Source organism: Apteryx mantelli, chromosome 15 (assembly GCF_036417845.1).
Source record: "Apteryx mantelli isolate bAptMan1 chromosome 15, bAptMan1.hap1, whole genome shotgun sequence".
In the NCBI taxonomy this organism is placed as follows: Eukaryota; Metazoa; Chordata; class Aves; order Apterygiformes; family Apterygidae; genus Apteryx; species Apteryx mantelli.
In genome coordinates, this window is record NC_089992.1 from 23,788,624 (window position 1) to 23,808,989 (window position 20,366).

General features: G+C 64.3%; 2 protein-coding genes across 2 annotated transcripts in view; one reads left to right on the top strand and one right to left on the bottom strand.

Moving 5' to 3' along the window:
* The first annotated feature begins 859 nt into the window (after positions 1–859).
* CYP11A1 (cytochrome P450 family 11 subfamily A member 1) lies at positions 860–6,994 on the top strand. The gene is made up of 9 exons (XM_067305435.1): positions 860–1,196; positions 2,145–2,300; positions 2,629–2,828; positions 3,345–3,548; positions 4,157–4,317; positions 4,394–4,560; positions 5,048–5,126; positions 5,452–5,643; positions 6,254–6,994. The coding sequence occupies exons 1-9, from the start codon at positions 925–927 to the stop codon at positions 6,374–6,376; spliced, it is 1,554 nt and encodes a 517-aa protein (XP_067161536.1). The 5' UTR covers positions 860–924; the 3' UTR covers positions 6,377–6,994.
* Positions 6,995–7,171: 177 nt separating this feature from the next.
* The window catches only part of CCDC33 (coiled-coil domain containing 33), a 58,877-nt gene continuing 45,682 nt past the window's right edge, over positions 7,172–20,366 (bottom strand). Inside the window, exons 15-24 of the mRNA XM_067305803.1 lie at positions 12,665–12,771; positions 12,044–12,077; positions 9,382–9,577; positions 9,190–9,278; positions 8,734–8,865; positions 8,188–8,260; positions 7,979–8,100; positions 7,628–7,711; positions 7,364–7,532; positions 7,172–7,252 (exon numbers count right to left, since the gene is read on the bottom strand). Of these exons, the coding sequence (XP_067161904.1) occupies positions 7,374–7,532; positions 7,628–7,711; positions 7,979–8,100; positions 8,188–8,260; positions 8,734–8,865; positions 9,190–9,278; positions 9,382–9,577; positions 12,044–12,077; positions 12,665–12,771 (996 nt within the window). The 3' untranslated portion in view covers positions 7,172–7,252; positions 7,364–7,373. The remainder of the gene's footprint in view (positions 7,253–7,363; positions 7,533–7,627; positions 7,712–7,978; positions 8,101–8,187; positions 8,261–8,733; positions 8,866–9,189; positions 9,279–9,381; positions 9,578–12,043; positions 12,078–12,664; positions 12,772–20,366) is intronic.

Below are 20,366 nucleotides of genomic sequence, written 5' to 3' on the forward strand. Positions count from 1 at the left end.
CCAGTGACTCTGGGCTGGACACATGTTGCTCCTGTCGCCCCGTGCACCCCTCAGGCTCATGAGCACCTGAAACCCCACTGTCGCCCCTTGCTCCCTTGCCCCATGGGCACTGGGACCACCCCAGCCCCACCACTGATGCTGGGACCCCCCGCAGTACCTGGCTGATGGAGGCCTGCCCCTTCCCATAGCTCACTAGATCACTTCAAACTTTAATTCTGTTATTTAGTATGCGCTCAAAGGCCAAGCTAGGGTGTCGAGAGTCAGTGCCCAAGTGATCCCTAGCGTTCGGTGCCAAACAAAACACGTAATTCTCCTGTTGCGCTTGGGTGCTGGTTTTCACCCCGAATGCTTGTGGTAGCGTTTGTGCTTCCTGGGGTTCAGCGTGCCACCGCTCAGCACCCCTGCTCAAGGCCTTGGGGTAGCGCCGCCGCTCTCGAGATCTTTATAACCTCTGGAACCCCCCCCCCACCACCTCCTTCTGCAGAGGTGATGGGAGAGGAGCTCTGCTCCTCCCAGGTGCCAGTGCCAAAATAAAGCTCACGGCCCTTCCCTCGCCGGGGCCGGCATCTCCCACCCGAAGCGAACTGCAGGTTTTCAGCGCTCTCCGCTGACCTGCGCCTTCCTTGCGTCGCTCGAGCTCTGCCTGCCTTTGCAGGGAAAGCGGCGCCGGGGACGGGAGCGGGCAGCCCCCCCGGCGCGCCTCGCCTGCCTGCCGCGCACCCCGGAGGGGCCGCGCGCCGGCCCGGGGCGAGCCGTGACTCACGAGGAGGCGGGCACGGCGGCGGGAGAGCCGGCGCCGCGCTCCCTGCGGAGTTCCTCTCCTTGACACCGCGGCTGGCGGGATAAGAGCGCGGCTGCGGGAGCCGGGGCAGCCCGCAGGCAATCCTCCGCCGCCGGGCTCGGTCGCTCTGCCGGCCGCGCGTCATGTTGGCCAGGGCCGTGCCCAAACCTCGCAGCTTGCGGAGATACGCTCCTAGCCCCGATGGGCAAGCGGCGGGCTGCCGCCGGGTGCACGTGGCCGCCGGCGAGCTGCGCTCGGCCCCGGCCCCAGCCACGGCGGCTCGGCCTTTCAACCAGCTCCCGGGCAACTGGAAAGCCGGCTGGCTCAACCTCTACCGCTTCTGGCAGGAGGGCGGCTTTCACAACATCCATAACATCATGGCCCGCAAGTTCCAGGAGTTCGGTCCCATCTACAGGTAAGGTGCTGAGCAGGGTCTCCTCCGGGCTTGTCCTGCTGCCGGCTGCTTGGAGCCGGTTTGAGTTGGCGGGTCGGGGACCTTGTGGGATTCCCAGCTCTGCCCCGGGGCTCCTCTCCTGCCCTGGCCCACCAGCCAGCGAGGCAGGGGGCTGCGGAGGGCGGGGGGGGGTCTGCGTGTGAACGTGCAGCACCGAGAGGCGGGAGTCCTTGCACGGCACGGGGGCTGCGGGCGCTCATGCAGCGCGAAGGGGCCGCAGCAGGGTCTGCAAAGGTTCAGCTAGCGCCTTGCAGGTGCGGACTGTAGGCAGGATATTAGGCTGTTAGGAGGAAGCAGAAGCAGGGCTGGAGAAGGTCTCTGTGCCCCCTCCTCTGCCCCTCTGATCTCCGTAGGTTTCGGTACCGACATCCTCACGTAGATGGGCTGGAAGGGGGGCACCCGGCTGCGTTAGCACTTGCATGTTCCCTGCTGCCCCAAGCAAGGACTGGCACTGGTTGGGGCATACATTTTTTGACCCAAGGGTATGGGACACATCTACCAGTGGTGTAAATCAGGGTAGCCCCAAAGATTTCCAGGGCATTGCGTTGGTTCACAGCAGCCACCGCTTTACATTGAAATCCTGCTCTCTCCTGACTCCTTAAAAAAATCATCCTCGGGGCCAAATTCCTCCCTGAAGGATTTAACCTGGCAAGGTCTCTGCTCCAGCTGTGCCTGCCAGAGCCCTGAGGATCGGATCCTGGCTGGTGCTGAGCAGCTGCGCTTCCCAGAGCTGCTGCATCTCCCAGGCTTGGGCCCATAGGCAGGACACCCGGGGGGTGCTACCCGGTGGGCTGCAGATTTGGGGAGGTGGGTCTGGCAGTCGCACTGCAGCAGAGGGGCTGCAAACCCCGACGCAGGGCCCGGGCAGGGGTGGCGCTGGTGCTCCTGACCTCGTCCTGATTGTCGCAGGGAGAAGCTGGGTGTCTACGAGAGCGTGAACATCATCAGCCCCCACGACGCTGCCACGCTCTTCAAGTCCGAGGGCATGCTGCCGGAGAGGTTCAGCGTGCCGCCCTGGGTGGCTTACCGGGATTTCCGCAACAAGCCCTACGGCGTGCTCCTTAAGTGAGTGAGGAGGTGGGGAAGGCTGGTGAGGGACGCTCGGGGGAGCTCACCCTCGCCTGGCCGACAGGTTCCCTCCTCACCCCTGGAAATGGGACCTGCTTGCTCTGCGGTGCCCTGCTTGAGAGTCCTGCCGGGACCCACAAAGGCAGAAACACCCCGGCACACGGGGTGGTGGGAAGACAGAGCACCGAGATGGTGACCAGGGACATGAGAGGCCCCAGCTGGCAGTGCCCTTGGGGGAGCGGGTCATGGGCACCCTGCGGGGCAGAGGGAGGGACGGGGAAGCCAGTACCCACTGCCCCTGAGAGCTCTCCCTCGTGTCTCGCAGGACAGGGGAGGCCTGGCGCTCGGACCGCCTGACCCTGAACAAGGAGGTGCTGTCACCGCAGGTCATGGACTCCTTCGTGCCCCTGCTGAGCGAGGTGGGGGAGGATTTCGTGCAGCGGGCCCGAGTGCAGATCAAGAAGAGCGGCCGGGAGCGCTGGACGGCCGATTTCACCAACGAGCTCTTCCGCTTTGCCCTGGAGTGTGAGTGCTTCGGGCTTCTGACCCAGCTGAAGCCAGGCTGAGTTTCTCCAGGAGAGATGTTGCCTCTGAACTACACCTTTGCATGGTGTCCGACATGGGCAACGTGATGCATTTCCCCCAGCCTCCTCCTCAGAATGGCCAAACATGTTTCTCCCCCCAAAACTTAGGGTCTAGAGGGACAAGCTCTCTCCAAACAAGGGGGCTGTGGGGGGGGGGTCACTGCCCACTTCAGGACACCTTCTCAGCTACACACAAGATCCAGCTGAGACTTTCACAGCTGGACAGCTCTTTATCATCTACAGAAGGGTCATCAGCTGCTGGCCCTGCTCTTCCCCATAGGGGATGCCTCCATGGTCCTGTGAAGCCAGAGGAGTGTAGGAGGACAGGCCAGGGGCCCCCTTAGCTGTGGAAAGGCTGGAGGCAGCCTCCACAGGGCAGGAGGGACCTGGGAGGTTGCAGGGGACAGGACCGGGCTTGCGGGAGAGCCTGGGCCCCTCACTCGTGCTGTGCTTGCAGCTGTGTGCCACGTCCTGTACGGGGAGCGGCTCGGCCTCCTGCAGGACTTCGTGGACCCCGAGGCGCAGCGCTTCATCGATGCCGTGACCCTCATGTTCCACACCACCTCGCCCATGCTCTACATCCCGCCCGCTCTGCTCCGCCGCCTCAACGCCAAGACGTGGCGGGACCACGTCCAAGCGTGGGATGCCATTTTCATGCAGGGTGAGCCTTCCTCTGCCATGTGCCTCCATGCTGGGACCACCAGCCCTGTGTGTTGCCCGGGGGGAGGACAACCTCGAGAGCACATCCTCATTGGACCTGCGTGGAAACCTTCTCCTGGGGCCAGCTGCCCAGATCAGGGGCACACACGGAGGCTGCAGGGCCACCAAGGCTGGGAAGGCTTTCTGAGTGGGATCTACCCAACAGGAGCTGGTGGTGTTGGAACAACTGGGAATCATCTGGGAGGGGTGAAGGGCACATTATGGGCATCACTTTGATGGGAACATCAGAGCCAGCTCTCCTGGAGGGGCTTGTGGGATCAGAGAAATTTTGGCACCCGGTAAAACCTCCTGCAGGGTGTATGCCTCATGTTACCCTCACCACCCAGCCTCTTGTGCCCAGCCAGCCAGTGCTCTGCTGCAAGGGCAACACGAATGGAAAAGCCACTGGCCTGGGGACAGCAATGTCCTACGGTGCATTTGCCACCTGCGGCACCAGGAGCATGCCTGGACCACCCACGGTCCTGCTCAGGCAGCCTGTGAGCCCCCTGCCAGGCCTAGACTTTGCTGGGTTTCTGCAGGGTGCTCAGTGCATTGCCTGTGTCTCCTCAGCGGACAAATGCATTCAGAATGTGTACCGAGACCTCCGGCTGCACCGCAAGAGCACCAAGGAGTACACGGGCATCCTCTCCAGCCTCCTCATGCAGGACAAGCTGCCCCTGGACGACATCAAGGCCAGCGTCACCGAGATGATGGCAGGAGGAGTGGACACGGTAAGGACCAGGCGGGACTTGTTCGGGGGTCGGGTCCTAGGCAGCTCTGAGCTCTGGCCATTCTGCTCTGTTTCAGACCTCCATGACGCTCCAGTGGGCCATGTTCGAGCTAGCGCGTTCCCCGAGCATTCAGGAGCAGCTGAGGGCAGAGATCTTGGCCGCCAAGCGGGACGCAGAGGGAGACAGGGTGAAGATGCTGAAAACCATCCGGCTGCTCAAAGCCACCATCAAGGAAACGCTCAGGTAATCAGGAGGCAGTAGCTGGTTCTCCCCGCATTGGCAGGGGACAAGAACAACCCTCCTCCCTCTACTGCCCAAATCTCCGGTTCCTTTTCACCGTGGGAATCCCACAGCATGCGTGGGACTCGCGCTTCCCCAGCTCCCTGCTGTCCAAGGAGAATGAGCTCCTGTGGCAGGGTGTCTTGCAGCTGATCCTTGTAAAAGAGAGCCACCAACCCATGTCCAGCACTGCCGCAGATCACCGCCATCCCAGGGCACCTTTCCAAGGTGGTGAGCGGGTCACCTCTCAGCGACCTCTGCAAGGCTCAGTCTGGAAAAGATGCACAACCAGTGCTCAGTGTGGGTTAACGCTGCAGAGAGGGGTGGAGGGGACCGGTGTCCCCTAGCCATACCGTCCTTCTTGAACGTGACACCCCACTGGTGCACGGGGATCCTCCACGGCACAGGGGGGGCCTCTTGGACGTCTCCCCTGACTATCCCTCTCCCCTAGGCTCCACCCCGTGGCAGTGACCCTGCAGCGATACACCACACAAGAGGTCATCCTCCAGGATTACTGCATCCCCCCCAAGGTGAGCAGCCCAGCCTGGAGAAGAGGCACGCAGGGAGCACGGAAACAGGGCCTTTCCTCAGCCCCTCTCTGCTTTGGAAGTGACTCTGAACAGAGGCGGGACCCAGGAGATCCGGGGCGCTGGGCACAGCCAAGCAGCTCGGTGGGGCAGCTGTGGCGCTTGGCTGTGGCCAGGGAGGGGTGCCCAGCCCAGCACCACCTTCCCCCGCCACGCGTGGCCCTGGCACTGCTGGTTTCCAAAGCACAGATGAAGCCGTGTGGCTGCAGCAGGGGGTGGCAGAGCAGCGGGGAGGCCGTGGCACTCATCCTTCTTCACCCCTCCGCAGACACTGGTGCAGGTCGGGCTTTATGCCATGGGTCGGGATCCCAAGGTCTTCCCCAGGCCAGAGCAGTTCAACCCCGAGCGCTGGCTGGCGCCGGGTTCAAAATACTTCAAGGGCCTGGGCTTCGGATTTGGGCCGCGCCAGTGCCTGGGCCGCAGGATCGCCGAGCTGGAGATGCAGCTCTTCCTCGTCCACGTAAGCCAGCTTGCTGCTAGCAGACCCCAGCCCCCGCGGGGTGGGGGAGTTGGGGCGCCCCGGCTGCTGCGGGGCAGGAAACCCCCTGCTCCCTCCGCAGCTCCGGAGGGCCAGGCCGGGTCACCGCCCCGGCGCGCCGCCTCCCGCAGACGGGCACTGCCGGGCAGAGCTGGCGCTCAGCACCTCGTCGGAGCCTCTGCCAGGCACAGCGCAAGGCTGCGAGACGCTCAGACGCGGCGCCGCTGGGGGACGCGGCGTAGCCTGGGGCACGCGCTGACACCCTGGCAGTGGGTCTTAGTGGAGCAGGGAAGTCGTGGATCCTGTCACCACCCTCGCCACTGAGCGCGCTGCTGCTGCGAGTACGCGCGGTGTCCCAGGGCTGGACGTGGTCAGGGACCAAGGAGGGCTCACGTGCCTTGTGAGCACAGCCTGGTCGTGTCTGCAGTATCTTCTAGCCGGGAGGGGTGATGAAGAGCCGAGCTCCCAGCCCAGCAAAGCCCTGGGCAGTGCCAAAGCTGGCGCTGAGGGAAACCAGCCCCTGTCTGGCCCTTGGGACCTCTGGGTTTTTTCATCTTTGGCATTTTCCACCTGCTTTTTTCCTCCCTTCCAGATGCTGGAGAATTTCAAGATTGAAACCAAGAGAGCCGTGGAAGTTGGGACCAAATTTGATCTCATCCTGATCCCGGACAAACCCATCCACCTCACCCTGAGGCCTCTGAAGTCCCAGGCCTGAGGGGGCAGAAGAGCCCATTCCCTGGCAATCCCGGGACTGGGCTGCGACAGCGGGCGTTGGACCGAGCTGGTCCCAGTTAGAGGGGATTTGCGCCTGCATGTCTCTGACAGCTTGGCACATGCTTTATGTCCTGGAAAGCTCCCTATGATGTTACAGCAAGACTCCAGCAAAGGAATATGATTTGGGAGAAAGCGGTGAAGCTTTCATGGCTACAGCCTTGGCTCTGTGCCCCCCTGCCTCTGCTCCAATTCACTCAAGGCTGCGCTTACGCCACTGGGGAGATAAACCGGAGGAACCCGATCCCAGCATCGCCCGTGCCCCGGGGTGGGCTCACAGCGGGCAAGGAGCCCTGAGGCACATCCCCTCCCGTGTCTCAGCTCCCTCTGCTTTTATGCTCACCATGGAAAAGGGGTCTGCAGCAGAGGGAGGCATGATGCGGTGGTGTCCCTCCCCAGCCCATCCCAGCCTCGCCGGGCACTGCCAGCTCCCTGCTGTAGCTGCTTGAGGCACCCGCAGACCTCGGCGCTGCTCCGCGCATCCCCAGAGGCTGGGGGAACATCCTGCCTGTACCACGCGGGGACCAGCGGTCATGCTGCTCCGAGATCTGCTAACGTTTTGCTTCCCCTCTGATTTGCTCTGTAACTTAGTCATGCAGCAAAAGCACTGGATACTCTTTATGCGCATGAATAGTTTCTGAATCTTTCTCCGGAGTCCTGTACAGAGCATGTCCCGGGGTGGGGAGATGAAGGGCAGCCATGCACAGACCAGGCGAAACCTCTCACGGTCTTGCTGCTCCTCCAGTCCTGGCACAGGCTAGGGCAGAGGGTCCAGCGTCTGGTGTCTCCTCATGGGAGCCACGGGGTCCAGTGGCATCTTCTGGTGGGAAATGAGAATACATCTCATTTCATAGCTCGACAATCCCTGGCTAACGCAGGCTGGCCAGGCCGGTCAGTGCCTGCACGAGGGGCCTCAGTCCCAGGCACTCACCGCGGCGGGGTCATGGGCAAAGCTGGAGGATGAGCCCCTGAAGCCATGGTCCTGCTCCAGCAAGCGAGTGCTGAGCTCCTGCTTCTCCCGTCCCCACCTCCTGGCAGCCTCCTCCAGCTGTGAAAGAGATCAGGGGGGGACTCAAGGCAGGGGGGAAGAGGGTGGGAGGCTGAGGTGGTCGAGGGTGGGCAGCCAAGGGTGTCCTTGGGTGCGCGGCACCAGAGCGGGGAGGGACGGGGTGCTGGTGGAGCGAGCGAGGTTCACCTGAGTCTCCAGGACACGGCTGCGAGCTTGTGCCTTCTCCAGCTTGGCCAGCAGGGACAGCTTCTCCGAGCTGCCGAAGACGTCCTGCAGGTTGAAGAGGACAAGCAGGAGAGCAGAAACGCAAAGCGGTGTCAGCTCCCTTCCTGTCCCCATGCTCACAGGGGGTCGGCCATGGGAGACGGCCGCGGCTGCCACCCCATGGAGAGGCACCTGACCCACACCGGCCACACGTGGTGGCCCTAGGCTTGTGTCCCACCAGCAGGCGCCTGCTCTCCCTGCTCTCCCGGCGATGCCGGGTGCCACGACTCTGCCCACCCATCCCCGAGCCCTCATGCCACTGCCCGCTCTCACCGGCAAGGCTTGCGGCGGCGGAGCAGTGGGGGGTGAGGGGTGCCGGGGCCTCGCCAGCTCCTCCCGCAGCTTGCGGTTCTCGGCCAGCAGCGTGCTGTACAGCTCCCCGGCCAGGGCTTCACCTGCGGGACCAGAACAGGAGGATGCAGAGAGCACCGGGACCCTCCCACCCTGAGGAGCCCCTTCCCCACGGCGCTGCTTGCACCCACCCGCTGGCTTCTCAGTGCCCTTGCCTGCCCCGGAGAGCCGCTCCTCCAGCATCCGCTCCATCGTCTGGATCACCTGCGGGAGAGAGCAGAGCCATCCCATCGGGCAGGGGCTGGGTCCCGCTGCATTCCTTCGCCCCCGCTCTTCCTTCCTGCCTTGGGAGCGCTGAGTGCCAGGGCCTGGCCGGGGAGGGATGGTGTCTTTAATCTCGAAGACATCAGCTTGCAGGCATTAAAGGAAGGTGGTTGTGCCCCTCTCTGGGATCTCCTCTCCCTGCCGGTTTGCCCCAATCTCTATCTGACCAGGGCAGCATTTTCCTTCTCACTCTCTTTTACCTTTTCTCTCTCCCAGGATGGCTTGTGTCCAGCCATCTCCCTAGAGCCAATAGCTGGGGCTTCCCAGCATGTGTCTGTAGCCTTTTCCCAGGATACAGAAGGGGACAGGAGGGACCGCGGGCATCTATTGGGAGTATGTGGCCCATGGCCAGGGCTGCCCAGCCTTGTGCCCCCCCTGCCTGCCCCTCTCGCTCCCAGCCTGCCCCAACTCACCTTCTCCTGCTGTCTCACCGTCTCCTCCAGGCCCTTCATCTTGGCCATCTTCTCCTGGTACTTCCTCAGTGCGGCTTGCTGCTGCTGGTGGACTCTCTGGAGCATCACCAGGTCTTTCTCCCGGTCATTTTTCTAGTAGGAGGGAAGAGAATGAGCAGCCAGGGGACCCTGTGTTGTGTCTCAAGCTTCGGGGCACCTCTGCCTCTCCCGGCCCTCAGAGGTTAGGGTGCAAGACAGGGGAGGGAAAGCCTCATGGAGGAGTCGCTGATGCTGCTGGGGTCCAGCCTGTCCTGGTACTGCATCTCTGCTCAGGGCAGGAGGGTCCCAGAGGCTGCAGGGGCCATGCACAGCCCCAACACCTCCAGCTTGCAGCCCCTCCACGTACCCCGGCCTTCGCACTGCTCTGCACCTCCCCTCCCTGCTCCCCGTGCCCGGAAAACCCTCCGGCATCTCTACCCGAATCAGCTCGTTCTGCAGCTGCTGCACGCGGTCCTTCAGTCTCCTCATCTCCACCGTGCCAGATGCCAGCTTGTGCTTGAGGGTGGCTGCAAGAGAGCACGAGCACCCTTGGCCCCTGGGATGCACAGCCATGAGGGCAGGGAGCGGTGTCCCTCACTGCCACCCTCCTGCCCCCCCTGCTGCCCGTACCAATCCTGTCCACGATCTCTGCCCTGGTCATGACATCCACATCAATGTCGCTGAGCAGCATGCGGCCCAGGTCCTCGTGCATTGCAAGGCTGCGCCGCAGTTTGCTGTTCTCCATCTCCAGGCTTGTGACGTGCTGGCGGAGGGACAGGATGTCATCTGCCATCCGCTTCAGCGCCAGGCGGTAATTGTTCGTCTCCTGCATGTCCCAGAAGGGATCCTGCTGATCGCCTGCTGCCAGCGTGGGCTTTCACCCCAGCCCCAGGGCAATGACAGATGGGGAGAGCCCCACAGAGCCCAGATGTCTTGAGGGTTAGACCAACCATGGAGAGGCTAAGAAAACTCCAGTTATCCTCCTTCCCTTCCAACCATCTAATCTCTTCTTCTCCATCCATCCTTCTCCTTCTGTCCCTCCAGTGAACCTTCTTCTCTCCCTCCATCCACCTCTCCCTCCATCCCAACACACTGCTCTGGCAGACTCCCCAGCATTTCCCCATCTTTCCTGCCACCCTGTGGAGGAGAGGCAACTCCCCTGGGGACATGGAGAAGAGCTGTGGCAGAGCTGGAGGTTGACCCTCAAGCCTCTTGCCTCCTAGCCATCGGCCTTGGCCTCGAAGCCCCAGGGATGCCTTCCTTGCCAAGACTTGTCCTCAGGCAGGATGGACCGTGGTGGCTCTCTGAGGGGAACCAGCCCGTGAGTGCTCTGGCCCTGGCTGTGGCTGAAATTCAGGCACCGGCTTGAGCTTCTGCTCGCCTCTGGTTTTACTTCAATGCCTTGACCTGGTTGGCTTTTTTTCTCCATGTGACAAGTAGTTGGCCTGAGCCAGGAGCCGGGGCCAAAGGTGGACACGAGCTCCAATGAATGTCCCTGGAGGGGCTTTCTGCAGCTCAGGGTTTCGTGCCACCCAAAGCAGCTCTGCCTGGCTGCTAGTGGTGCTGCAGGGGCCACCAGACACTGGCTGGGATGTCACCTGTCTTGCCTGGAGAGGAGATGCCAAGGTACCTAGCCGACAGATCCCTGGGACTCAGCCACAGCAATAAGCTGTTGTTTCAGCACATTTTTAAAGCTCCAGATGTGGCATCAGGTGGGGAGGTGGACAGAGGGCATCTCAGCGCTTCTCCCTTGCGGTTCCCCTTCCCCCTCCCTGGCTCTCAGACAGGCAGAAGGACGATAAAGTTGCCATGGCACCTCGTGAGAGCCCCCGCAGCAAGGGCACCCGCGTGGCCCTATCTCAGCAGCGGAGCAAACCAAAACAGGGCTCCACGCGGCCCTCCCCAAGGTCGGGGCCGCAGCAGGGAGAGGGGCTGCCAACGTTCCCAGCGGGACGGTGCTCAGCTCCCAGCGGCACCTACCAGGGCCCCATTCAGTCCCTGGGGGACGCTGGAGCCCTCTGCCCATGGCACGGCTCCGGGCACCAGTGACAGTTCACCCATCCTCTGTCCCCAACGCATCCCTGGACAGCTGGCCAGCCAAATACAGCCCTGCGGGATGGATGAGGAACCTGGCACGTGTTGGGACAGCTGACCCCTGGCCATGAGCCATGGGCACGTCTCGCCAGCCCAAGCTTGGGCTTGGGGGGGCCCTTTGCTTGGGGCTCTCGCAGGGCCCCCTCGCCTTTCCCAGCCGAGTCGACGGGACTTGAGGGTCCCCCTGGACTCAGTCGCTCCCTCTGGTGCAATAACCGCCAGGGCTGGGGACGTGGCCTTGGCTGGCGCCTGCACGACGGGGGCTCTCGTACGGATAGGTCCCAGCTTGCCTCCCTGCCGAAATAAATCCCAGCACATGCACCCAGCATCTCCTTCACCCAGCCTGGACCCCTCCAGCACCCTCGGCCCTTGGAGCGAGGCCAAGCCGAACGCCCTGCAGCCCCGTGCGCCCGCAGGGTGCTCAGCCAGGGGCCTGCCCGGCGTTTGTGCCAGGTTCGAGCACTGTGCTGCGACTGCCCACGCTGCCCGGCTTGGCTCCGGCCCGTGGCGAACCCTGCCCCGAGTCTGGGTCCTGGCTGATGTCACGGGGCTTTGCAAGTCCTTAAAAGCAGGGGAGGCAGCAGCTAAGGATGGAGGGGCAAATCTTTTGTACAGATCAGCCTGGATCTGCTGGAGGAATGGGTTTGCACGCTGAGGTTTGTGTTGTAGGTGCAGCTGTGGCACCGCTTGCCATGTGGGTTCAGAGGGAGACTGCAAAAGTTCACGGACCAAAAAAACCCACCGAGGGTTTGCACCTCATGATGCAAAGCTGTGCAATAGCGCCTGCTGCAGAAACGGCCGCAACGGCCTCTAGAAACCCCTCCGGCCGCGGAGCAGCGGGGCGGTGGGATGGGGAGCGGCGCCGCTGCCCCTGCCCCCCGCGGGGCCGCGTGGCAGAGCCGGGCTGCACGCGCAGGGTCGGTCCCGCCGGCAGCTGCATCAGCGGGGGCCTTGGCGGGAGACGGCCGTGACGGAGCCGCGTGCCTGGCAGCTCCGCCGGCCTCCGGGCTGGCAGCCTTGGGACCGGCCTTCGCGAGCCGGCCGGCGGGGGCAGAGGGTGGGCGCAGCGGCAGCGCGCAGCCTTGGGGAGCTCCTTGCCGCTTCGGAGAGCAGGCAGAGAGAGGGGGAAGGAGCAGGCAGACGCTGCCGGCAGCCAGCACCTGGTGCCCGCGCTGCCCCCCGGCTCCCCGGCACTCACCTGCTCCCGCTGGTCCCTGGCGCCGTCTGGCCACCTGCGGAGCAGAGAGCAGAGGGTGCAGGAAGCCACGCAGCACCCTGCCGCGCTCTGCGCGCCGCCGGCCCCGGGAGGGGGGCAAAGCCGGCGGCGGCGGTGGGGAGAGAGGCCGCAGGTGCAGGGGTGCTGCCTCGCACGGGCCGTGGGCGCAGGGGTGCTGCCTTGCACGGGCCGTGGGTGCAGGGGTGCAGCCTCGCACGGGCCGCGGGTGCAGGGGTGCTGCCTCGCACGGGCCGTGGGTGCAGGGGTGCTGCGCCCATGGGGGCCGCACAGACCCCCTGCCCTCGGCAGCCGGAGGCACAGCACTGCCCCGCAGCAGGAGGAGATGTGCCTCGGCAAAACGGGGGGAGTCAGGCGGGAACCCCCCGAGAAACGGTCACTGGGGGATCCCATGGGAGCACCTGGCTGCCGAAGGGGGGGCTGAGCTCTGGGCACAGATGCCCAGAGGCGGGATGCTGCCCGACCTGGTCCCGCTGTTGCTCCTTTAGCAGCAAAGTCCCCGCAGCCCCAAGGAGCTGAGGAAGCCCAGGAGGCGCCTGCGAGTGAGGGGGGGTTGCAGCCCCGGGGGCGCGCAGCCCCCCGTACCTCTGCTCCTCCGGAGGTGCTCCCGTCTCCCGTGGGAATGGCTGCTTTCCGGGCAGGATCCCAGCCACGGCGTCGGCAGGCGGGAGGGACACATCACCTTGCTGGAGCTGCGAGGAGACAGCAGAGCCGAGGGGGAAAATGAGGCACGTGCCGGGAATAACCCCCAAACGGAGGAGAGCCGAGCCCCCCGCCTCCTCTGGACCCACCATCTCCCCGCCTTCACCCCCATCCCCACCGCCTGCAGCAGCCCCCCCTGCTCTCCGCTCTCCCCCCCGGGGTAAAACAGCTTCGCCAGCACCACTTAGGGCTCGGGAAAACTGCATCCAGCCCTGCCACAAAGCCCGGGGGGCTGCACAGCCCCGGAGCGGGACGCGGCTCCCCCCGCAGCCGAGCTCTCCGTGATGCCCCCCAAGGACTCACGGTGGAGGAGAGGGGCCTGTAGTACCACGTCATGGGCCCTTCCCGCGCGGCCCCACGCTCCGGCGGAGCGGGGCCCTGGGCTGCCCTGGCTCCGGCATGCCCCCTCCCCGGGAGCCGGCAAACAGGAACGCCGCGGCAAGCCGGCCAGCCGCGGAGCGGCGCGGCGAGGCGAGGGGCCCGCGCGGGCCGGCACGCTTACGGTGGGGCCGGGGGGCTGCAGCATGAGGAAAGGCAGCGGCTGCTCCGAAGCCCGGCCGGCTCCCCGTGCCGAGCCGCGCCGCGCCGCGCCGGCTGCCGTCGCCACAACACAAACCTCCTCTTAGCAACCTCCGCGGCGCGGCTGCCTCCCCGGCACCAGCGGGCGCCCCGCGGGTCCCTTGCCACCCGGCACCGGCGCGTCTGCGTCCGGAGCTGCAGTCCTGCACGTGGCACCGGCAAAACAAGGCTCTCCGAGAGCGGGTGCAAACCCGGGCTCGCCCCGGGTGCTGCGGGTGCCCTGCCGATTTGCGTCTACGGGGCTCTCGACCTTTCTGTGTTTATCACCCCTCTGATCCGTGCAAGTCACATCAGCTTCCTATGGCTGCTCCTATCCTTTTAGCACAAGCATTTCCCCGGCTCCTGCCAGCGGAAGCCGAGGTGTCGGCTTCCCTGCTGCAGCCGGTCCGTGGGTCTGCAGCTTCCCCAGCAGGTTCTCCTGCGGGAGCCAAGGGCACTGGACACGGGAGTGCCGTTAGACTGGCGCTGACCTCCACAAAGGTTTGTCTGCAACATCAGCGTGCGCTTTGATCCCTTTTAAAAGGCAGCACCGGGTCCAGCCCGGCCGTTCCCCCTCTCCCCGGCTCCTCCGCGCTGCCCCTGACGCCTGCAGCAGCCCAAGGGCCCGCGCAGGCAGCCGCTCCGCACGCGCCTGGGCAGCCGTTCGGCTCCTGCGGGAGGCCGCGCTGTAGCGCCGAGCTCCTCCGGGCACCGCTGAGCTCTGGCCGAGCGCCGCGAGGCCGGCGAGCCGAGGCGGACGCCTGCTCCGGTCCCCTAACGCAGGCGGTGCTCGGTGCTCCAGCTTTTGCAGCCCCCGCTCGGCTCGCGTTGCCCCGAGCCGGCATTGCTGGGCGGCCCCGACTCCCGGCCAGCCCGGAGCGGCCGGCGGCTCCGGCAGGGCAGAGCGTCCCGTGCGCCCCTGCAGCGGTGTGGCCGCGCGGGCCGAACCCAGCGTCCCGGGTGTCACCGGCGAGCTGCCGCTGGGGGGGTGACTGCAGCCCGGACCCCCCCGCTGGAGAGCCCTGCGCCGGCCCCCCCCGGCCTGGCTCCGCTTTAGCCGTCTCCGCCTTATCCCTTGCTCCCAGCAGCGAGACTGGAGGATGCAATTTGGCGGCGGCTCCTGCCGGGTCCGAGCGCAGCGGCGCGGCTCCCGTGGCTCATTTCCATGCGTTGGATGTGGGCCGCAGGGCACCGGGGTGGCCCGCTCCTCCGCGGGGGCTCCCCACTCCCAGCGCGCTCCTCCCGTGTTTCAAACGCTCGGTTAAGCTCCGAGGGACTCGCGGGCGCTCCGATCCTGCCTCCTCGCGGGCTCTCCGCTGCCATCGTCCCTCGGCTCGGGCAGCAGCCGGGCTCCGGCTTTGCCACGTCCCCCCCGCCAGACCCCTGCAGAAGCGACGCCCGCGCTGAATTTGTCGCTTTTAAGGCACGAACGGGATGCTCCGTCCCAGCTCCTGAGCCTCAGCCTGTCCCTCAACCTCAGCTCCCCGGCACCGGCACCGGCACGGCTGCGCCAGCTCCGGGGATGCTGGCAGTCCCTGCAGATCCACGATGCCGCATCCCGCACCATGAATTTTTGATCACAGAGCCGGCGTGCCATGGGAAGGGCGCGATTATCCGTGCCGTCGATACCGCAGGGGACGGCAGTGGGCTCGCTGTTTCCTCTGCCTTCGGCTGTCTACTGCTGCCCGGGGCACCAGGATGAGCCCGGGGCAAAGGCGGCGCCTCGGAGCTTGTGCAGCGCCCGCCGAGGCCGAGAGCAGGGCTCCCACATCCCGCTGAGCAGGGCTCCCGCATCCCGCTGAGCGGGGCTCCTGTGGCCCGGACCGCGGAGGTGGCTGCTCCGCCGGGCCGGGCACTGAGCCATCCGGCCGTTAAGACCGGTGCTGCTCCGAAGGTCCTTGCCAGCACCGGTGTGCCCTTAGCCTGCTGGTCCCCCCCGCGCTCCCACATCGCCGCCATCCTAACGGAGGGGCCCGTCGGGGCGGGCAGAGTTAAGGGTACTCGGACACGCTCCCCCTGTACTCCTATACCTGCTCTCTAAGAGGGCCGGGGCCGCAGCTGCCTTCTTCCTGCAGCGCGCCGGCGATGAAAGCCTGGGAATCCGCATCTGAAATGCCTAAAGCTTTGAAACTCCTGCACTTGGTGTTTATTTCCCCCCTCCCCACCATCATTTACAATTCTCTGAAGCTTTCCCTGCCGTTAGAGCCATTACCCACGTGGATTCGGAGCCTTTCATCCGCTCAGACGAGACACCCCCCCTCCCTTCCTATATTTGCCTAGGCCAAGTTTTTTATTTACTTAACAAATTGCTCGGAGACACTTTGATGTAGCCGATTAGTTTCAAACGCTGGAATCGATTCGCCTGCGGAGGGGCGAAGGCAAAGCGCAGAGCGAATCGCGGGGGACGGGGCGGGTGTCTGGCGATACCCTGCAAGGGAGGGCAGGGAGGGCAGGCAGCTTCGCCCCGCTCCTGCCCGGGCAGCGGTGACCAGCGGCGGCCGCAGCACGCCCGGTCACACCAGGCCCTTTGCCGCCTCCGGCTGCGGGCAGGGGCAATCCCTCCCCGGGTGCTGCGTGTCCGAAGGGGAGAGGCCGAGAATGGTCCAACTCGTTTCACTTGTGGTCGCGGAGGCATTGAAACCGGCGCCTCCAGGCGGCACACGAGCCTCATCTGTAACCCAATCCCCCCCCCCCCCAACCCCACTAAATAGCAGGTCCCCGGGTGAATATCAAGCCCGACTCCGTCGTTGTTATGAAGATGGGATAAGCTCCGATTTGCATATCTGAGAAAAATTGCTGCAGCAGCTTAGGAAGATCAGAGGGAAAAATTCCCTTGTTTTTCCCCCTTTTCTGTAACAAAAGCTTGTGAAATCGTCAGGAGATAATTAGCCCTTCATTTGTGTGAAAACTCACTTTTTGACTACTGTGGATGCTCCTGAAGACGACTTTCCTTCCGCAGCACCGTTCGCGGGAGAGGGACGGGAAGGTCCCACGGGAGAGGGACGGGAGGGTCCCACAGGAGAGGGACGGGCGGGTCCCGTGGGAGAGGGACGGGAGGATCCCACGGGAGAGGGACGGGAGGGTCCCGCGGGAGAGGGATGGGAGGGTCCCACGGGAGAGGGACGGGCGGGTCCCGCGGGAGAGGGATGGGAGGGTCCCACGGGAGAGGGACGGGAGGGTCCCGCGAGCGAACTGAAACCCCGAAGCTCCCGACTCAAATTCACGCTCCTCAGGGCACGACGGCTTTAACACCCGGACCCCCCCTGCAAATACACCCAGACTGAGAGGCGGGTTAGGGCAACCTGGCGGCTTCTTCCGCTTTCACCCGCAACACCTTTCCCTGGGAACCCACAAAACGCCTCCGGCACCGGCTGGCGAAAGGCCGCGGAGAAGCAGCGCTTTATCTGATTGAACCCGCGTTGAACTCCCTTCCCGCGCGCCATGATCTACGGGGCCGCGGTGGCGAGCCGGGGGGGGCGGGCGGGGGGGGGGGGTATATTAGCCGGAGCGTTGCTATTCAATTTGGGACTTAATTGGATCGTACTGAAAAGCGTTTAATGGGAGCGGAGTTCAATTTAATCGAGACACCACGTCGCCCGCTCCCGTCCCCTTCAGGACGGCGCTTTTCGGGCGGGCGATTGCCATCGCTATTCGGTGGCGGGCCCAGCTGCCGGCTGCTGATAGCGTATCGAACGGGGAAATAAAAGCCGCCAGATTACACGAGTAAACGCCGCGTGCCGACAAGCTCTCCGCGGAGCTCGGCCTCCGAGCCCGCTGCCTGCTCGGGCGAGATAAGGCTCGTGAACGCCGTTGCGCCTCGCCGGCAGGGAGCGCGAGCCCTCCCGTCTCGCTTGCGTGTCGCTGATGTTTTATTTTGCTCAAGAAAAAAAAAGCAAAGCGCAAAGAGGTGGGATGGCTTTGAAAGCAAACGCCAGCAGCCTCCGAGTGAGCCGGCGCCTGCAGCACGAGGACGGGCTCTCCTCCTCTTCCTCCTCCCGGGATGGGTCACAGCAACCCGAAACCGGAGTCGGACCTAAAAAACCCCTCCTGAGACCAGACGATTCAGGAATTGGGGTAGCCTCGCTTCCTGCCAGGATTTAAAGATTCCTGCTGGGATTTAAAGAAGGGGAAAAGTATCGCCCCCAAGCCCTGGGAGCAGGGGGAGAGGCGGTGACGCTGGGGCCCAGTTTTCCAAACGCTCGGCGGCATCTCCCTAACGAGCCCGGCCTAACGTGGCTCGTTAATTAGAAGGGATGCAGAGGCAGCCGCTTTCCTCGGGTGGTTCATTGGCGCTCGGAAAGGTCGAGCCGCCGGTGGAGGGTGGACGAGCGTGCCGAAAAATCTTTTCGAACTGAGTGGGAAAAAAAAGTTATTTTTGGACATGGGTTGTCTGGTTTTCCCTGATTTCTGCCTTCCCTGGCTCAGGGCAGGGGGATTCGCAGTCCAGGCAGTTGGGATCGGCGCTCAGCAGAGCATCTTCCCGCACCCGGTTAATCACCGCTGGCGCGAAGAGCTAATGAAATCAAAGGGGAAGTAAATCGCCGAATCCTTAATCTCCTTGAGAAGTGAGCCACACGTATCAGCTGGATTCATATTAGCCGATTTAAGGGCCTCTTTTATTAATTGGCTTAATCCCGCACTGCGGGCATGCCGGGGAAAGCCAGCCCTTACCCGCCGAGACCGGCTCCTTCGCCTGCTTGCAGCCGCCCCGAGCCGGGGCAGCCGCCGCGTCGGCTGTCCCCAAAAAGAAGAAAGCGAGCGCTGCAGGGCAGGCGATCGTTTCCATCCACCCGTTTGATTTGCAGTATTAATGCCGAATAAGCAAAACCCCACATCAGCTTTGCAGCCCCCTCCCTGGAAGCGCTGCCCTCCGCCTGGAGCCTTGCAGCCCAGCAAGCCCCCCCGGTGCCCGCCCTGCCCCGCACCCCCGGGGCGCCCTCGGCCCTCGAGGCTGAGGCTGCCCAGCCTCCTCTGCCTCTTCTCCCGGCCGGGTACAATTCGGGGGGGGTGGAAGGACGTCTCGCGGCCCTAGGGCAGGGTCTGGGGTACGGCGGGTCAGGCCCGCAGCTGCAGCAAACCCTGCCGTTGGGTTTTGGCCGGCATTTGGCTTGCAGAAATCCTGCAGCTCAAAAAAAAAAAGGGGGAGGGAAAAAAATCGGTGTTTCTCCTTCTCTGCGGAAACCCTGAACTGGTTCTTTCAGTGCCTCCTGGGTATTTTTAGAGCCCCGCGCAGCTGGAGCAGCTCCTTGTTTGGGGAACGTTTAGCGAAAGCAGCGACCCGCGCGGCGGCGGCGCTGGTGCTCGGCGGGCGGCGGGACGGGACGGGACGGGACGGGACGGGACACGGCGCGGCGCTAGGTGGCACTCGGAGCTGCGGCTGCACCGCGGCCGGGCTGCCGGGGAGGCTGCGGGGGCAGGGCCCCAGCGCCCTCGCCCCTTGTGGCACCCTCTCCCTTTGCAGCACCCTCACCCCTTGCAGCACCCTCTCCCCTTGCAGGACCCTCTCCCCTTGCAGAACCCTCTCCCTTTGCAGCACCCTCTCCCCTTGCAGGACCCTCACCCCTTGCAGCACCCTCTCCCTTTGCAGCACCCTCTCCCTTTGCAGCACCCTCATCCCTTGCAGCACCCTCTCCCTTTGCAGCACCCTCACCCCTTGCAGCAACCTCACCCCTTGCAGCACCCTCTCCCTTTGCAGCACCCTCACCCCTTGCAGCACCCTCTCCCTTTGCAGCACCCTCACCCCTTGCAGCACCCTTTCCCCTTGCAGCACCCTCACCCCTTGCAGGACCCTTTCCCCTTGCAGAACCCTCACCCCTTGCAGAACCCTCTCCCTTTGCAGCACCCTCACCCCTTGCAGCACCCTCTCCTTTTGCAGCACCCTCACCCCTTGCAGCACCCTCTCCCTTTGCAGCACCCTCACCCCTTGCAGGACCCTTTCCCCTTGCAGCACCCTCACCCCTTGCAGGACCCTCTCCCCTTGCAGCACCCTCTCCCCTTGCAGCACCCTCACCCTTTACCAGCAGGCCACCTCTGCCGGCAGCAGTCCTGAGGAGCTGCCGGGGCTCAGCAGCGCCGTGCCGGGGGTCCCCTCGTGGCGCGCCAAGGCAGAGGGCCCCGCTCAGCAGGCACGGGCGGGTGTCCCCACGTGCCTAGATGGCCCTCGGGCGACAGCGGGGCCCCACGCTGCCAGCCCTATCCACCGCCCAGGCGCTCCCGTATCCGCCAGTGCTCCCTGTCCCAACCCCCCGGCACCTTTGGGGCTCCGGTGGCACATTGGGGCTGTCACCGTACGTGATGCAGCTGCCTGGGTACAGGCGGTGCCGGGAGCGAAACGCCAGCAAGGAGGAATGCCGTTTACGCTGCCGCCGCCAGCCCCGCGGGATGCCCTTTGGCATCCCACGCTGGGGAAAACGGGAATTGCGGGAAGCACGGAACCCCGGGCGGGGGGAGTGGGAAAAGAAATACTTGGAAAAGCAACAAATGTCTGAAGAGGTGGGAGAAAACCCCCCTGAATCTTGAACTGCTGCTTGTAAATTATTCATCGCCTGGTTAAGAGAGTCACAAACCCACTCAGCGAGGGGGGGGGAGGCACTTTCAATCTCCCCCTCGCGCGTACGTTGCTTCATTTTCATCTTCCCAGCTTTCTAATTTAGGCGTTAATTGGCAGATCCGGAGCAGGATCCGGGAAGCCCCGGCAGGCGCCGGGTGGCGATCCGCAACCGCTCGCCCCGTGTTGCAACCGCCAGCCGCCACCACCGCCGCCACCACCACGCATCCCTCCCTTGGTGCCGGCGGGTGCTATCGCAGGCGGGGTGACAATAATCGTCGCTTCAGGGGGAAGAAAAAAGCAAAAAGAAAGCAAATTGGGCTGTCACAGGTTGGGAAAAAAAACAAAAGCCCAATCCTTCCGCTGGCAGTTCTCTACACAAAGAGCAAAACTCAGCGTTTTTAGCCAGCGAAAGGGAACCCGGCCAGGCGGAGCGGGGCAGGCGCGGGCGCCCACGCCGCGCGGCCTCGGAAGGGCTTT